Source organism: Sciurus carolinensis, chromosome 3 (assembly GCF_902686445.1).
Source record: "Sciurus carolinensis chromosome 3, mSciCar1.2, whole genome shotgun sequence".
Classification (NCBI taxonomy): Eukaryota; Metazoa; Chordata; class Mammalia; order Rodentia; family Sciuridae; genus Sciurus; species Sciurus carolinensis.
The window spans coordinates 56,662,186-56,680,893 of NC_062215.1; the positions used below are offsets into that span (position 1 = coordinate 56,662,186).

The following is an 18,708-nucleotide window of genomic DNA, read 5'->3' on the forward strand; positions in this document are numbered from 1 at the left end:
CCACCTCATGCCAAGGGATTAGGACAATCCTCATTCCCCTCACTCAAGAAGAGTTTAATGAAGCAGCAAGAAGAAAAAGGGAGGGGGAAAATATCTCATTTCTAAGAATTCCCAAGAGCTCATTGCTGGGGAGGTATTAGTCATTCCTGGAGTCACGGGGCTGAACCCAAGGCAGCCCAGGCTCAGACACTCAAAATACTTGACATTCTGAGGCCTGCAAGCACCAGGGCAGAAGGACAAAGGACCGCTGCATGAATACCTACTATGCACTAGGCATGTCCACCCTTGTTACCCATCTAACCTCTCAGGTCAAGTAACATAATAATGTCATTATAATTACACCCACGTCACAGACCAGGGAACCCAAATCCCAAGCCACTTCCTCAAGAGTTCTTTACCCCTGTGTCTGGCCCTTGTGAGATAGGATGAGGAGGCCTTTGGCATAAAGAGCTCCGAGGGACTTCCAGTGGCCACAGTGTTTGGCAAAGTTAGTACCAGCGAATCAGACAGGAAGAGAACACCTGGTTGGAGATGATCCTGAACAGAGTCCCAAGAGGCATCAGGATCAGGATGAGCTGAGAAGAGCTACAAGACCATGCCAGGCAGGGAAACCATGTGAGCAGAGGCAAGAGGCTGGAATGTGCCCACCACTCTGGGTGGGGCTAGATTTCTGATGGAGGGAGGGTGGGACAGACCAAGTAGGCCAAGTGGTCTGTGTGTTCTTTCCATCTAACCAACTCTGTGGTTGCAGCCTCTGGCCCTTGGCACCCAAAACAGGAGGCCCTTGAAGGCAGAATGATTCTCCCTCTGGGCCTAGGACATGGGCTGGGCACCCACAGTGGTGGGAATCAGGAAGTTGCTAGAGGGCGGGTCTCAGGTGGGGCCCAGGCAGGCCGCAGGCCAGCATTCCAGCTTGACAGGGTCTGCCAACCCTGCCTCCTGGGGCCACATGAAAGCCTGGCCCTCCTCACACCCAGCCTCCCTGCAATATCATCTGGGCCACCTCTGCTGAGGCCACCAGAGCTCTCTTCTCCTCATGCCCCAGCCTGCCTCTGCATCCTCTCCCTCCACACAAGCCAGACACCAGCCTCCCCACACTGGGTGGCCATGCAGCCTCGCGTTTTGTCTCTTCCTTGCCCCCTCCACACCCACAGGACATACTGAAATACACCTTTTCCTTCCTCCAGCTGGAGCAGGGTGGATCCTGACCCCAAAATAGAGCTGATCAGAGGGAGGCTGTAGCCACAATGGGGCCTTTCAGGCTGAACAAGCCGCACAAGGATGCCAGGTTTCTTCAGACACACCTGGAAACCGGCACCAAGCCACCAAATCCTCGGCTCAACTCTGCAGCTTTGAGGGGCAAAGGGCCGGCCAGGGAGAGGCGGCCTTCTAATCCCATAATTACAGAGGCTCCTGAGGCAGGCCACCTCAGCTGGAGGAGGGGCTCTCCAACAAAGGGGTGTGACCTCTGGGGTGGATGGGCCTCAGCCCCACCCTGACTTCTGAGAGACCCTCTGGGCCCTGGTTTCCCTGACTGAACAAAGATGGGGGTTCCAGATGCCTAGCCAGGCTCCTAGGCACCAAAGGACTATGCTCCTGACACTGGTAACTTTGCTGTGCATGTCTGTGGTCCCTACAGGCAGGGTGCAAATCGGGTTCTGGTTCACTGGCTTCCATGACTGATTCAGACTTGGGTTCCTCAATTAACAAACAAAACAAACAAAAAGAGCCCCAGTACGAAGAATTTAGCTGACCGTTCAAAGCTATTTCTACATAGGCATCTCAGCTCCTCAATCCCAGGCTTCTCCTGGAAAGCATGGGCACTTCACACTGACCAGGTCCCCAAAGTTTTTCTCTCTGTACCACCCCTCCCTGCAACCCACCACTTCACCGTCCCTGCCCAGCATGGCTGAGCTAGCCAGGACACAGACACAGACACAGATGGCTGCCAGCAAACTTCTAAAGTGCTTCTTCTCTGGCTCGGGGGGCAGGACGGGGGCAGAATGGGCAGGGTGGGTCCAGGACAGATACCAGGGTGATCCTGTGTGCCTCATTCCCCATCACACGCCTGCAGTCACAGATCCCTGGCCATTTGACATCCTAGATGTGCCTTGGACCTGACTCCTCCTCCAATCCACTGCTGTTGGCCCTGCGGAGGCCTCCTCTCCAGTTTCCCAGACCCCACCGTCCCTCTGGACACCAGCTCTGGAGGGGACTTCCAAAAGGGAAATCTAACTCTGCTCTCATCTCCTCTGAGCCTGTATGGCTTCCCTGCACCCTGACTTAGTCCCCCCTGGGCAATAGGGCCTGGGAACACAGCCTGGGGCCTGAGAAACAGGCTGAGCCCCAGAGCCCCTGGCCTTTGCCGGTTCAGATTCAGAGGACGTCCCCCTCCAGCTGGGTCAGCGATGACGAATATCCCTGGCCTAGTCATTCCCTGCCAGAGATGCATGCGCACACATCCATGCTCACACATCACATGTGCATGCACTCTCATGCACACATCTACACCAGCATGCACTGACACTTGCAAATATATGCAAGACCTCGCACAGGTGCACAAAAGCTTTAGCGCACATGCCCACTCACACCTGCACACACACCAATACCCATAACCTGTGAGATAGGCACAAAACTCACACAACACAAGTATGCATGTATGCAGGTAACAGGAATGACATTTAAAATATCAAAACAGAGGTTGGGTGTAGTGGCACACACCAGTAATCTCAGATACTCAGGAGTCTGAGGCAGGAGGATCACTTGAGTACCACAGTTCAATACCAGTTTGTGCAACATAAGAATACCAATCTGGGCAAACACACACACACTCATCCACACAACAAGGGCACAAATCAAATGGACAGTGACATTATTAAATACTAATATTAAAGCACACAGCCTCTCACATGTCCCCATGCATCCTTGTGTTCTCATGAGAGGCATAGCAAGGCACAGAAAAACATACTCATGACCGCATAATCATGCACACTCGTGCACATGATCATACACACATCAGACCTGCACACATACACAGTTCACTGCACATCTACACACAGAGGAAGGCATGGGGAGGGAGCATGGAGGGAAAATGGAGCACTTGCCCCAGAGAAGAGTCAGCCTCTGGGAGGCGGAGGGCCAGTTTCTCCAACCTTGGTCCATCTCAAGTCTTCCAACTGGGCAGTAACTGACCTCTGAACCACAAAGAGTGGATTCTAGACCTGTTGGAAAGGGAGATGGTCAATGTCCCGCATGAATTTATGGTGTCTGGGACAAACCTGAGACTGGATTCTCCCCTCCTAAGGACCAGTCAGAACACAGGCCCCAAGGCATAGACTGGCTGCCAGCAAGCTGCTATGCAGGCTGGCACGCCTGGCCCTGATACCTGCCAACCTGTAATTGCAGGGACTGGCATCAGGGCACAAGGGCACTGCCTGGTTTCCAGGGGCAGCAGCCCGACAGTCTGGAAGACAGGCAGGTGGGGAGTGAAGGGAGAACAGCTATGGGGACTTTAGTTAGGATCATGGGCTGGTAATCATGGGCTGGTGGACCCTGTTGCCCATGCAAGAAGAGGCACTCACTAGATCCTGGTAGGGAGATGGCACCTTCACCAGAAGGACAGGAGGGCCTCTCTCAGCACCTCTGAGGCAGTCCCTGGTAAGGCCTGCTTATTCCCATCCAAAAAGCAAGAGAAAAAGAGCTTATCTACGACAACCCCACCAAGGCCCACACATGGGGATAAGAGAGCTCACCAGAGCTGGGGCACTCACACAACCTGTTATAGGTCCCACTGCAGGGACCAGGGAGCAGAACCCAGAGTCATCCCCTGAATCCTCAGCTGATTGTTAACTATAGCTATAGCAGACACACATCCTGATTGATCCCTGACAACCACCTCATAAGCTCTCCTGGGAGCAGATCCCAAGTCTTTGCTCCCAAATGTAAAGACCTCACTGATGGCCACACCACCTTGGGCAAGGAGAGAACTCAGAGTCATGATCAAGTTTGAGCTAGAAAGGGTCTTAAATGTCATCTGGGGCAACTGGTGGATAAAAATGGAAAATAGAAATTGCATCATAAATTTTCCTTCTCTACAGAGGCAAAAAACAGTAAGTTAGGGGGAAAAGAAGTTTTTCACCAAAGAATTAAATCTAATGAAATAAATATTAAATATTAGCATGCAGGCAAAAAGGCAGATGATTCTGCAGGATAGCCCTTCTTAGATTCCCCTCCCCAAAGTCTCTCAACAAAACTCTCCTATCTGGAGGGAAATAAACTGAGTAGGTGTTCTTAATAGAGAAGCAGCAGGAAAAATTGCTGGGGAGAAAGGGGTAAAAATGGAGAAAGCAAACAATGACCCCAGTCACTACCTCCACTCCAGGCCCGAGGGCAGCCCCCATCCCAGAAGGGGATGCACCCAGCAATTAAGCAGAATGAACCTTGTTATACACAGCATTTACCTAAATCCCAGAAGAGAGAGCAGAGCCCAGGTGTTCTAACAAAGACTCCTTGCTGCCTGCCCGAGCCCTGCAATTCCCTCAGGCGACAGAAAAGTCTGCAGATCCTAATGTTCAATTCTCAAACTATAGCCCTTCACAGAAGAGAATGATCATGGAGAAGCCTGGATGACTGTCAGGAACAAAAGTGACTCATGCTACAGCAAAGCCAATGCAGGGTCTGAGCAGAGATGCCGACACCCAGGTCAGGGGAAAACACTGGGCATGTGAGGTATGCAGAGAGTAAAGGAGGGGAGGGAGGGAGGAGAGAGGGAAGGAGGGAAGGAGAGAGGAAGAAGGAGGGAGATGGACAGAACCCAGTCTAGAAGAGAGAGGATAGGAGAAGGAGCAGAGAAAAACGCATTATAATTGCTTCAAACTATAGAACACTAATAGGAATATTAACACAATGAAGAAAGCGCTCCAAGATAAAACAAACATTCAATAGGATGAGTCATAAAGGGAGATTGCAGGCCTAAGGAAATAAATGGAGGAGCAAAACAGTGAACAACATCATTACAAAACTCATCAATTAAAATAGCCAGAAATGGAATAGATACCAATCAAAGTAGAATGACTGACAGAGAGAAAAGGCTGGAAATAATCTCACTGACTGGAAGTTTTTAAAAAGACAAAGAGAGAAGTGGGTAATATGGAGGAAAGACAAGGATGACCAGGACTGGGACTCGGGGTCAGACAAGCTAGGCATCAGGGCACAAAACTGAGGATGTGCTCACTCTCAGGGGAACACAGGGCAGGGTCAGCGTCTGGGAGTGCCTCCTTAAATTTTGCTCCCTAGATGTCTGCTTGCCTCACCCTAGTCCCAGCCCTGAACACGATCCAACATAGGTAAAACATGACAAATAAACCTAAGAAATATTCAAAGAGAAAATAGGGAAGGGGGTACTCGATTCTGATTCAACAGATAGAAAGAACCCTGTAATGAGGAAATTTTACATGATATGGGATATTTAACATGGAGACACCTCCTGGCTATATTGAGTAGCTTCAGACCCAATTCCTGGTTTTCTTATCCATGTAACCCCCTTCCCTTGAGACTTAGCTGGACCTAGTAACTTGCTTTGAATAAGTAGAATCCAGCAAAAGTGAGGGGAAATCACTTCAGTGGTTGGGTTATAAGAAAGACTGTGACTTCCTTCTTAATAGACCCCTTTACAGTCTTTTCAGCCTGCATGCCATGTGACAAAGGCCCAGGAAGGGGTTGTAGCTCAGTAGTAGAGTATTGCACAGCATGCAGAGGCCCTGGGTTCAATCTCAGCACACCACCACCATGAAAAAAGGCCCAAGTGACAAGGAACTAAGAGCAGAATCCAGCCAACAACCAACAAGGAACTGAGCCTCTACCCAAATATCCAAATGCTGCCAACAAACAGAGTGAGGGTGGGAGCAGATCCTTCCCCAGGTGGGATTTCAGGTGAAACCACAGACGCAGAGTCAACACCTCAATTGTGGGCTTGAGGAGGATCATAGTTGTACCCTCCACCCTGGATTTGTGACCCACAGAAACTGTAAGATAATGAATGAGCCGTATTTTATATTGCTAGGTTTTGGGGTGATTTGTTATACAGCAGCAGATGACTAATACACTAGCTAAGCTATTGAACTTCAAGAATAAATAATGAAATCTTCCTGTATGCAGAAGGAGAAAGTGAATCAACATGAAGGATTTTTAAAAATCAGGCTAACTTTATTCTCTACACCAAAAGATAGCAAAGTAAATATTTACGAATTAATGAAAAAAATAAAAGGTGACATGAGAATATTATACCCAGTTAAATGTTCAAGTAAGGAGTCAAAGACTACCTTAAACCATTTAGCCACAAAATCTACCCAGTTAAAGGTTGAAGCAAAATAAACTTGGGAATGGAGAATGTGTAACAGACTGATAATGAGCATTGAATCTAAATATGGGACCACTGTCAAACAACTCTAAGGATTATATATAGAGAACAGATTGTGAATGTTAAAACTGTAGAAAATGCAAAAATAAAAATATAACTAACAAAATCAGGAGCTTGGGGACAGAAGGAAGGACAGAGGTATAGTATTCTCTTTCATAGCTAGGATACCTAAGTCCAAATTCATTTGCTTTTAATTCTTTTGATCTCTTTCAGTAGATACATATGAATTAATTAAACATATGATATGATCCTATTTATATGAATGTCTCAAATAGGCAAGCCTATAAAGACCAGAAGTAGATTAGTGGTTGCCTAGGGGTGGGGTGGAGAGGAGATTAGGTAGAGATGGGGAGTGACTGCTAATGGGGATGAAGTTTCTCTCTGGGGCGGTGAAAGTTCTAAAACTGATGCGGTAGTTGGTACAGTGGCATGCACACACCTGCAGTCCCAGCTACTCAGGAGGCTAATGCAGGAGGACCACTTAAGCCCAGGAGTGCAAGGCCAGCCTGGGAAACATAGTAAGACCCTATCACAAAATGAAACAAAATTGATGTGGCAACGGCTACACAACTCTTCAAATATACTAACAGCCATTGAACTGTACACTTTAAATGGATGAATTGCATGGTATATGAATTATATCTTGATAAATCTGTTCATTTTTTTTTCAGTACTGAGGATTGAACCCAGGGCCTCACACATGCTAAGTAAGTGCTCTACCATTGAACCACACCCCCAACCCTTTTTAAAATTTTGAAACAGGGTCTCACTAAATTGCCCAGGCTGGCCTCATACTTGCGATCCTCCCACCTCAGCCTCCTGAGTTGCTGGGATTACAGGTGTGCATCACCACACCTAGTCTCAATAAATCTGTTCTTTAAAATTACATTACCATATGACCCTCTTAGTAAAGGTATTTCTAATTAACCACAAACCTGTGTTTTATATAGAAAGATACATATAAGATGATTGTCTCCTAATTAAATAATATACATAGAAGCAAATAGGTGAAGACATTAAACATAGTTAAGTATAGGAGACAGAAATATGGACAATTGGTTTTTTCTTTTCCTTTTTTATTTTTTAGTTGCCCCCAAATCAAAAATATATATAAAGATCATTTGATACAGTGTGATAGCCTGAGTTGTTGGTCCCAACCCTCTTCACTTTGATGACACTGCGTGTTCACATCCTTCACTTGTGAATGCCCAGAGTTTAAATAGTCAACATAGACCTCTCTCCTACACATCCAGTTGTTTCTTAACATCTCCAGTCAGATGACCTAGGAATCCCAAATTTAACCTGTCTAAAATGGAACTCCAAATCCACCCCTTCCAAAAAAAATTTTTTTAAATAACAAACCTACCCTTCCCATAGTCTTCCCCATCTTAGTAAATGGCAGCTCCATGTTTCTAGTTGCTCAGGTCAAAAGCCATGGAGTCACCCTCCACCCTCCCTTTCTTTCACACTCCACACCTAATCTGTCAGGAAATCCTGTCCATTCCACTTCCAAAATATACCAAGAATCTGACTACTTCTCCATACTTTCTCTGTAACAACCCTGGTCCAAACCACAGCCATTTCTGGCCTATATTATTAGAAAACCTCCTAACTGGTTTTCCTGCTTCTACATTTATTACTTTTCATTCTATTCTCAAAACAGCAACCAGAGAGATCCCATTAAACCACACAGCCCCTACTTACAAAATGGTCCCAATTAATCAGGCCACCTAATGTTCACACCTTGGGTTGTCCCCTCCCCTGGTGAACCTGTACTGGTCTACACCTTGCCTTGGCCCATAAAATAAGGTAGAAGTGATGCTGTTCCACTCCTGGTCTGGGCCTGAGAGACTACAGCTTCCACTTTGCCTTCTTACAATGCTGCTCTGAGAAGGACATGTGAGGAGGCCAGTCTAGCCTCCTGGAGGATGAGACACCCCATGGAGAAGAACCAAGGAGCCCCAACCAACAGACAGACCTGAGGCAAGCCAGCCTGGACACTTCAGCCCAAACGATCCAGGACAAGTGAGCAGAACCAGCAGAAGTGTTCTGCCAACCACAGAATCAAAGGAAATAATAAGTAGTTGTTTTAAACCACCACACTTTGGGGCAATTTGTTATTTAGCAATAGATCCCTGATACAGTCATAAATCAAATAATTTCACTTCTGTGCTCTATACCATCAATGATCAATGATCTCCCATGTTACTCACTTTTTCTTGATACCAGGGATTGAACCCAGAGGCACTTAAGCACTGAGCCACATCCACAGTCCTTTGTATTTTTTATTTTGAGACAGGGTGTTGCAAAGTTACTTAGGGCCTTGCTAAGTTGCTGAGCCTGACTTTGTACTTGAGATCCTCCTGGCTCAGCCTCCCGAGCCACCGGGATTACAGGATTGCACCACTGCACCTGACTTCACTCACATTTGAAGCCATTCAGTGTCATTATACACACACAACGGGCCCTTCACAATCTGCGTCCTCTCTCCCCAACTACCATCTCCTCTGCTTTCATTGCCTGTGCTCCTCCCTGGCTCAGCCCATCCGGACCACACTTCCTCATACCCACCAGTCAAGCTTTTTTCCTCAGTGCCTTTGCACCTACTGTTCCCTGTCCATGGAGGGCTCGTCCCAACTCCAATCCCACATCCTAATGACTCCTTCCTTGATGTGCTTCTGGTTACCACTGAAGGGTCATTGTCACACCGAGGCCTCCCTGACCTGTTGCCCATCACTCTTCTTTTCCCTTTCCTTGCTCTATTCTCCACAGAGCTCATCCTCACCCCATATACTATTTATTTTACACATTTATTTTATTTTGTGCATTTTGTGGGGGTATCAGGGATTGAACTCAGGGGCACTCAACTACTGAGGCACATTCCCAGCCCTGTTTTGTATTTTATTCAGAGACAGGGTCTCACTGAGATGCTTAGCACCTCACTCTTGCTGAGGCTGGCTCTGAACTTGTGATCCTCCTGCCTCAGCCTTCCAAGCTGCTGGGATTACAGGCGTGCACCACCCTGCCCAGCTTATTTTGTATATATTTTTGCCTGTGTTGTTCAGTGCCATCCTCCCAGTGCCTGGAACTGTGCCTAACACACAGGAGGTACTTTGGACATATTTGACAAAAGAGTGAATGTTGCTGCTCCTCCTGATAGAGAACTGCTTTCCTGACACCTTGCCATGGCTCCAGCTCTGCCCCTTGAGGTCTTTGTCCACTTCCTCTGCCCAAGAGGCCAAGCTGAAGTTTGAAGGCGAGCACTTAACCTCCAGCTGACCTGGGGAGCAGCATAAAACTAAAGCCCATACCTGGTGGGCTTCCTGGTCCCAAGAAAGATACACTTCTCTGTGAGGTCAAACCTCAACAGGAACCAGAGCATGGAGAGACAAGGAGCCCCTGTGGCATTTGTCAGACTTTGTTTTCCAAAGATGGCCACTCTAATATTTTGAGTTCTGCATGCTTTTTCAGATCACCAATCTTCCTATAAAAATATGGAGTCCAAGCCAGGCTATACACCTGTAATTCCAGCAACTCAGAGGCTGAGATAGAAGGATATGTGTTTGAGGCCAACCTTAGTAACTTAGTAAGACCCTGTCTCAAAAAAAAAAAAAAAAAAAAAAAAAAAACAAGGGCTGGATATATAGCTCAGTGGTAAAGCACCCCTGGGTTCAATCCCCAGTACCAAAAAAAATTTTAAAAGATAGAGTCCATTTCCTCACCCTGTTAACCTCAGCAGGAAATTGTGACTCAAGCAAAGAATAGAATATAGTGAAAATGTCACTTTTAAGAGCAACTTTCCTGGGTAGGTCATATAAGGCAATATAGCTTCACCTGGCTCTCTATCTCAGGATGCTAGTCCTTGGAATCTGGCCACCATGTTGTGAGGAAGCTCAAGCCACATGGAGAGGCCAGGCTAGGTGTTCCAGCCAACAACTCCAGCTAAGTTCCCAGCAAGTAGTCAGCATCAACTGCCAGACATCCCCAGCCTTTGATGATCCAACCTTGACCCCCAACCTGCCTAGATAACATCAAGTGGAATAAAGATGTCATCCCCTCCTGCCTCCAACTGAGCCTTGCCCAAACTGAAAATCTGTGAGCAGAACAAATGTTTTTGTTGATTTGAACCATCAAGTTTTCTTACATAACCATAGTAACTAGAACAGATTTGAAAGTTTATTTATCTCCTCAATGAAACCAAGTAGCCTCCCATTTTATTGCTGAGAAAATTAGGCTCAGCAAGGTCAAGATCTTGTTCTAGGTTACACAGTTAGAAAATGAAGAAGCAGAAATGACATCTGGGTCTTTTAGTCTCCTTATGAATGCTCTCACATGTCCCAACTCTGGTCACTCCATCTTGAACACAAAGCCCACCAGAGGGGGGACTACCAACCAACATTCAGCCACATCCTCCAGTCACTGGGCCGGCAACAGTGTGTAGCCCCTGCCTTGGACTCAGTCCCTCCTCTAAATGCAAACCCCTTCTCTCTGAAGGGCAGCAGCTCTGGGAAGAAGGCCAAGGAGAAGGGTGTGAGCCAAGACCTGCTGCGCATGTGTCTGGATCCTAATTAACAGCCGGGAAGTCCACTTCCCTTGCCAAGAGGACTGGAAGGATGGAAGAGACAGAACCCTCCACACCTGCAGGTGGGCCACAGGGCCTGGGCTCCCCCAGGGAAGGCCTCAAACCAGACTTCATAATGTTCAGAAAACTTCATTTCCATGAGACACACCCCACAATTTGATACCTACTTTAGGAAATTTGGGAGAAAACATACTGTGCCAACAAAAACCCCTCCTTCCCACACAAGGCAGTTACAGCCACAAAACTAGCCAGAGAAAAGCTGTTTTCAGTTGTAGACAAACAAGTGTACACTCATCCCATGTCATTATCTGCAAAACCTGATTACACATGTATGGGCACACTCATGCACGACATGTATACAAAACAACACATGTAAACACATCCATACACACTGTGTAGATACCTGTGCACAAATTAAGGTAAATACATGTACACACTATATAGTTAACATAAATATACACATACTTGGCAATATAAACACACAAGAGCACACAGGTACCCAGTTCTATTCATGAAATTGAATATTTTCACACTTAGATGCATGCACACACTGGCACACCTGCCCACCTTTCTATGCACCTTTCCCAAGAAGGTCTTGGAGACTATTCCCCCTAACTGGCTCCTGCAGCAGCTGAGATGGTGCAGGTCCTTGGTTCCTACAATCTGAGAGGATGGATGGGATGGAAGGATGGAAGGATGGATGGATGGATGGATGGATGGATGGATGGATGGATAAATGAATGAATGGAATGAATGGATGAATACAAGAGTTTAACATGACTCTTACTATTTTGAAGCCTGACAAAAGCCAAATCCTCAGTCCCTTTTGGACACCCTCTCTAATTCTGACCCCCATAACTCTCCAAAACCTAATTACATCCATCATAGTGACCTGCAGCCAATTCCTACACATTGAAATTTTAGAGATGATGGCATCTCCTATGGATCTCAGGCTCCTTCATCTAACTCTTGTGTTGGGGCAGATACTAGGGATTAAACCCAAGGTCATTCTACCACAGAGCTACATCCCCAGGCCTTTTTTTGTTTTTTTTTGTTTTGTTTTGTTTTGTTTTTGTTTTGTTTTGTTTCGTTTTTGAGACAGGGTCTTGCTAAGTTGCTGAGGCTGGCCTCTAACTTGTGATCCTCCTCCCTCAACCTCCCAAGTCACTGGAATTATGGGTATGCACCACTGTGCCTGGATATGTATAACTCTGTACCAACACCTCCACGGAGCTGTCAACCTCTAACACACACTCAGAACATACAAACCAAGCTGCTAATCTTCCCAAAACCTGCTGTTCCAACTTGCTTTCCAATCTTAGTTAATGGCCTCTCCCTGTCAGCAGCTTAGCAATATTTCAGAACTTATCTTTGACTCTTCTCTCTCTCTCATACCCCACATCAAAACCATCAGGAATTGCTTGTTTTGTATGTGCAAAGCCCAACAATAATAACAACCACAATAAAAAAAAAAATCAGGAAATTCTGATAGCTCTACCTTCAAAACATACCAGCATACTCCAACCCCTCTCACCCCCTCCACTGCTGCCACTCTGGTCCAAGTCCCATCAACTCTCATCTGCAGTATAGCAATAGCCTCCTGACCTTCTCTCTGCTTCTGCCCTCATCCCTGACTCCAGTGTACTCTCAACAGAGTAGCTAGGGTGATTCTATTAACAGAAGCCAACAGTAGAAAAAAAATTGAGGGACTGGAATTGTAGCTCAGTGGTAGAGTGCTTGCCTAGCATGTGTGAGGCACTGGGTTCAATTCTCAGCACCACATACAAATAAGTAAATAAAGGTCCATCAGCAACTAAAATTTGAAAAAAAATTGAAAATTCATGAAACCGAACATTGGTTTTTATAAAAGATCAGAAAAACTGACAAACCATTAGTTAAACTGACACCTTAAAAAAAAGAGAGAGAAGAGTCAAATTACTAAAATCAAGAATGAAAGAGGTGGGATGGGGTTGTGGCTCAGTGGTAGAGTATTTGTCTAGCATACATGAGACACTGGGTTCGATCCTCAGCACCACATAAAAATAAATAAATAGAATAAAGGTATTGTGTTCATCTATAACTAAAAAAAATTTTTTTAATGGAAGAAGGGACATAACTATTGACCTTATAGAAATCAAAAGAATTATAAGGAAATATTATGAACAATTGTGTGCCAAGAAATTATATTAACCTAGATTAAATGTGCAAATTCCCAGAAAGATGCAAATTACTGAGACAGACTCAAGAAGAAATAGAAAATCTGAATTGACCTATAACAAGTAAATATTGAGTTCATAATCAAAAAACTTCCCCCAAACAAAAGCCCAGAACCAGATGGCTTCACTGGTGAATTCTACCAAATGTTTAAAGATGAATTAACACAAATCCTTCATAAACTCTTCCAAAAAACAGAAAAGGAAGGGACACTTGCCAACTCATTCTGAGGCCATTACCCTGATACCAAAACCAGAAAAAGATACAAGAATATAGATGCAAATATAAATATATCTCCCAATAGCCCCCTAGCCCTCTTGAATGTAGATGCAAAATTTTTGAATAAAAGACTACTAAGCCAGGTACAACAACACATAAAAACAAGTATACACCATGATCAAGGAAAGAATATATCCCACATGTGATGCAAGGTTGGTTAAACATATATCAATCAATGTCCACATGGCCCAACATGATATGGTTCCTATCAGTCCTCACCTCACTCTCTTCCTTCTCTTTCCACACTAACCACAGTTTCCTCCTTGCTGAGCCCAGTAGTAGAGTGCTTGCCTAGCACATATAAGGGTCTGATCGCTAGCACAGCAAAAATAACAATAATAATCACCTTCTTAGCCAGGCACAGTGACTCACGTCTGTGGCTCAGGAGGCTGAGGCAGGAGGATCACAATTTCGAAGCCAGCCTCAGCAACTTAGTGAGTTCCTAAGCAACTCAGTAAGACCATGTCTCTAAATAAAATATAAAAGGGCTAAAAATGTGTCTCAGTGGTTAAGCACCCCTTGGTTCAATCCCTGGTACCAAAAATGAAAAAAATAAAAAATATATAAATAAAAAATCACCTTCTCAATGAGCCCTTTATGGCCACAATATATAAAATTTTGGCCCTCTGCCCCTAACATTCACACACTCCCTATTTCCCTTCTCTACCGTACTTTTCTCCTATGCATATGTTATCACCTGAAATATTGTAAATTTTACTTACACATCTTGTTCATTTACTTCCCCCAATTAGAATGTAAGTTCTCTTAGGACAGAGATTTTTTTTGATCTGTTGTACTCACTGCTATATCTGCAGCATTTAAACTAGGATATCTCTGAATTAACCATCAATAAATGTCTGTTGGATGCAAATAGCTTGTTACTCAACCAGCAGTGATTTGCCCCTACACCCACATTCCTGACACTGTGCTTTGGGCTGGAGTGCTGAGAAAGAGCTGAACCAGACCTAGACCCAGATCTGGACCCTCCTAAAGTTCATAGGCTGGGGCTGAGAGAGGAGTCAGAGCCCAGGAACAGTGGTGCAAGGAAGATGGTGCTAAGGATCAGGGCAGAGGGTCAGGTCAGCACTCAGGGAAGCCTTCATGGAAAGATGGCACTAAACCCTCAAAGGCCCAAGGAAATCTGGGTTTATGAAGAGGGGAACAGTGGGAGGAGGAAGCATGGGACACGTCTTGGGAATCAGGAGGGGTCCTGCATGGCAGGACTGCCATAGAGGGAGAAGACCAGAAAGGATGTCAGGATAGTTCATGAGGGAGTTTGACGGAGCTGGATCTAATTTCAAAGGCACTAGGGAGTCATACAAGGCTTGGGAGCAGGAAAGGTCCACGGTTGTTAGAAAGCTCATCCTGGCCATGTGGGAAGAACAGATTGTGGTAGGTGAGCAGGAAGGGAAGGAAAGTGAAAATGTAGCCTCGGGGCAGTCCTGGAGAAAGATCACAAGGCATGAGCCCAGAAAGGGTGCAGGGCTTGGGCAGGAGACAGTGGAACTGGCAGATGTTAAGGGCTTTATGAATGATGGCTGGTCGGGGGAGGAGCCGGAGCCTGAATCTCAAATCAGAAGATCTAGCTGGATAGCAGAGACACAGAGTCACAGGTCAGTGGAGGCTAGAGCTCTGGCCACAGGGCCTCAGTGCCAGTGGGTGTCCTGCAGGTTGAGCAGCTTCCTGGTGCTAGAGGATGTGCACCTCCTGGCCTTGCCACCTTTCTGCCCTCAACCCCTCATCCCTGGGAAGGACTGGAGAAGAGTTTGTCCAGCTGGCTTTGTCGGCCAAGACTCAATGTCATTTCTAGATGAGCCATCCAGTTCTGGAGATGCGCCAGGCTGCAGGGTGGGGGACAGCTGTGTCCCCGATACATAGCCAAGGAGCAAATTCTCAGAGCCAACCAAGACAGTGGCAGAAGCAGAGCTGGCAGGGGGTCCATAGCTCCAGCTGGCTGATCAGGGACAGGCTTTTGACAGGCCCTCCATCTGCCTGGGCCTCAGTCTGCGAGGTCAGACCCCCTCAACTCCTACTGCTCCCACTGGTCAAAAACGATGGTGCCAGTGGCTCTTCCCCTCCCTACCCCCATCAATAAGCATGAAGTCATTTATTAGTGCCCACTGCACCAGGCTCAGTTTCTTTCCCTGATTTTCCATGGCTGCCTCTGGCAACAGGATGGAAAGACCACACCTGCACCAAGGAATTGGGCAATGCTAAAGTCAGCACCAAAGGTGCCCCCAAGAAACAAAATGTGTCCCCAAGCCCAGAGAACAGGCATCTGCTACACAGAGGGCACTGACAGCAAATGGTCATTAATCCTTGACCATTTCTGGTCAACCTTTCATGCCTACTGAGCCCTAGAGGGGCTCAATTGTGGGGATGAGGGACAGAAGATGAGACAGGAACAAGACAGTAGACTGTAGCTCCCCTTCTTCCCAGTGCAATTTTCTGGGCCTGGATAGCCTCCGTATTTGGAAGTAGAACCAAAGTTGTGATTTAAATGGAACCGGTTCATGACTGACTGGAAATAATATGAGACCTTGTTGTGGATGAGAGATTCACCCAAGCTGGTGGGAAATCACTAAAGCCATTGTGAATTCACTATCCAAGTCCAGCGTGCTCTGTGAACTCAGTATCCAAATGCAAGGGCTTGATGTCTAGCTGCCTGGATCAGGTGTGTGATCTGGCACCTGCAGGGAATGTGACTATGGGTCCTGGACCAGATCTCCCCCCTCCCCTCTCTCCTAACTGATGCTCCTATGGCCTCATGACCCTGATCAAAGACCCATGTACTTCCCTGCCCTCCCCTACCCCCTTTCCTGCCTCACCCTGGTGATGTCACTGCCCAGCACCCCAACACCTCAGGTTCAGCCTGCCTCATCTCCAGAGATCTTCTCCACCCTTAGATATCTTAATTTTAGGATCTCACTCTAGCCCAAACCTTCTCATTTTTGGTGGGGGCAGACCAGGGATTGAACTCAGGGGCACTCGACCACCAAGCCACATCTCCAGCCCTTATATTTTATTTAGAGACAGGGTCTCACTGAGTTGCTTAGCACCTCACCTTTGCTGAGGCTGCTTTGAACTTGCAATCATCCTGCCTCAGTCTCCTAAGTTGCTGGGATTACAGGCATGCACCACCACACCTGGCTCCTAACCTTCTCTTTTGCTAGGCCCCCTTACTAAGAGGAACAGAGGTAAGTGAACACTTCCATAGTGAGCTCCCTTGTCTGGGCTTGGGACCACTGGGCCCACAGACAGAATCCAGAGCTGTGGAACTGGGGGAGAGGAAGGAAGCCTGGTTGCAGCTGGACTGGTGCCATCTTCCCACAATCAGAGATCCCTTCCCATTTGGGAGGACAGGCAAGGTTAGGGCTGCAGGGAGCAAGGGAGCCTGCTGCACACAGGTATTCTCAGGATCTACTCCCTGCCCTTTGGGTTTCCTGTCTGTGGATATAGCCCCACACACTGAGTGCCAGATGGAACTCAAACATAGGCTAAGTCTAAGCAGGAATGATGAATTCTGACATGTGGGTAGGGCAGAATGGGGATGCTTTTGGAGAAAGTGACCTTTAAGTTGGGTCTTGCAGAAGAAAGGATTTGGGGATACACAGAAGAGGGGATGGAGCCTTTAGTGGAAGGAACAGACACAAGCAAAGGCTGGGAGGGACAATTAGGAACTTGGAAACTTGCTGACATCATGATTCTTGCCCTTCAAATAGGTTCCCAATGATCATGAGCAACCCAGACCTTCCTTCCCTCTTCTGTACCCTCTATCTCCTTGGGCTCACAACATGCCCTCTGGGAGCATTATCTCAAATCAAAGCATTCAGCAGGAACTCAGAGGTAATACCAAAGTCCACTAGCTTTCAGTTAAAATGCCAGTTCTGCCCCTTCCTAGCTGAGCAACTCATGGTAAGCCTCCATTTACTCATCTGTAAAATGGGAATAACAAGACCTACCTAGAAAGAGAAAGTGTGCACCTGTACCCACAGGGGTTCTCTACCCACCTCTGAAGGGCCCTCACTTACATAGGAGGCCAGGAGGGTGGTTGGAGCCAGTATGAGAGCCAGGTAGAGGCAAGGGGCTGCGGCAAGAAGGCTGGAGGCACAGATGAGGGGTTCAGCCCTTGGATTGACTTTCTTGTACCTCCTTGCAGCCTCTGCCCCCAGGATGACACCGATGATACCAGTCACAACAGTCAGTATTCCAAAGATCAGGCTGATGGAAAAGAGCAGAAAGGGCTTAGTTAGCACTTCATTCTGCCTTACTTCCTGACCTAGCTGCCTGGCACCTACAGGGAATGTGGTTATGGGTCCTTGACCAGACCTCCCCCTTCCTTTCTCTCCTAACTGATGCTCTTAGGACCTCAGGACCCTGATCAAAGATCCATGTACTCCCCTGCCTTCCCCTACCCACTTTCCTGTCTTACCCTGGGGATGCCACTGGCCATAGGGATGATCTGCCCAGCACCCCAGCACCTTAGATCCGAGCCTGACTTATTTCCAGCGAGCTTCTCTACCCTCTCGCCACCCAAAAGAGCCCCACTCAGAAATCTTAATTCTAGAGTCTCACTGTGGCCCAAACTTTTCTCTGGCCCCAATAATAGAAGGAACAAAGGTAAGTGTACATTTCTGTATTGAGCTCCTAAGATGTACCCAGCCCTTGTCCAGGCATTACACACATTCCCTCCTTGACACCACCTTCCCACTCACTGTCTGAACACCTATCAAGCAGCCCCTTCTGACCCCACTGCCTTTCCCTCCTACTCCTGGACCCACGTCCACTCCAGTTGCCTCCCCACCCCAGCACATCCCTACTATGGAGATCTGTCCCTTCCCAGTAACCTCCATACAGACTCCCAGAGGGTGCTTCCTAAAACACAGATTGACTGTGTTCTGCCCACCTCCTGCCAGAAATTCCCCACCAGTTCTCAAACACCAAAAAGACTTGGTCCCAACTCTGAGCGGCATATGCTGTCCTTCCTGGTCTAACTTCAGCCCACTTAGACCAAAGGTTCAGTTCTGTTTTCCTCTTCCTCCAAACTAGTTGCCATTTGCACTCCAATTTGCACCTTGTACTTTCATTTCTTCATCTGGAACACCTTTCACTAGAGTGAACTCCTATTCATCTTTCAAGACCCATCACAAATGCCCCCTCTTTCGGGATACCTTTCCCTGTTCCCTTGCTGATTCCTTCACCATCAGTTCCCATT

General features: G+C 46.9%; 1 protein-coding gene across 3 annotated transcripts in view; it reads right to left on the bottom strand.

Annotated features, from left to right (window-relative positions):
* The window catches only part of Spns3 (SPNS lysolipid transporter 3, sphingosine-1-phosphate (putative)), a 46,327-nt gene that overhangs the window by 10,543 nt on the left and 17,076 nt on the right, over window positions 1–18,708 (bottom strand). For 2 of the 3 annotated variants that reach the window (XM_047545608.1, XM_047545607.1), the window contains exon 8: window positions 17,525–17,714. In XM_047545608.1, the coding sequence (XP_047401564.1) occupies window positions 17,525–17,714 (190 nt within the window). Of the gene's footprint in view, window positions 1–17,503; window positions 17,715–18,708 lie in introns of all 3 variants that reach the window. The other variant, XM_047545606.1, reaches the window with a different exon arrangement.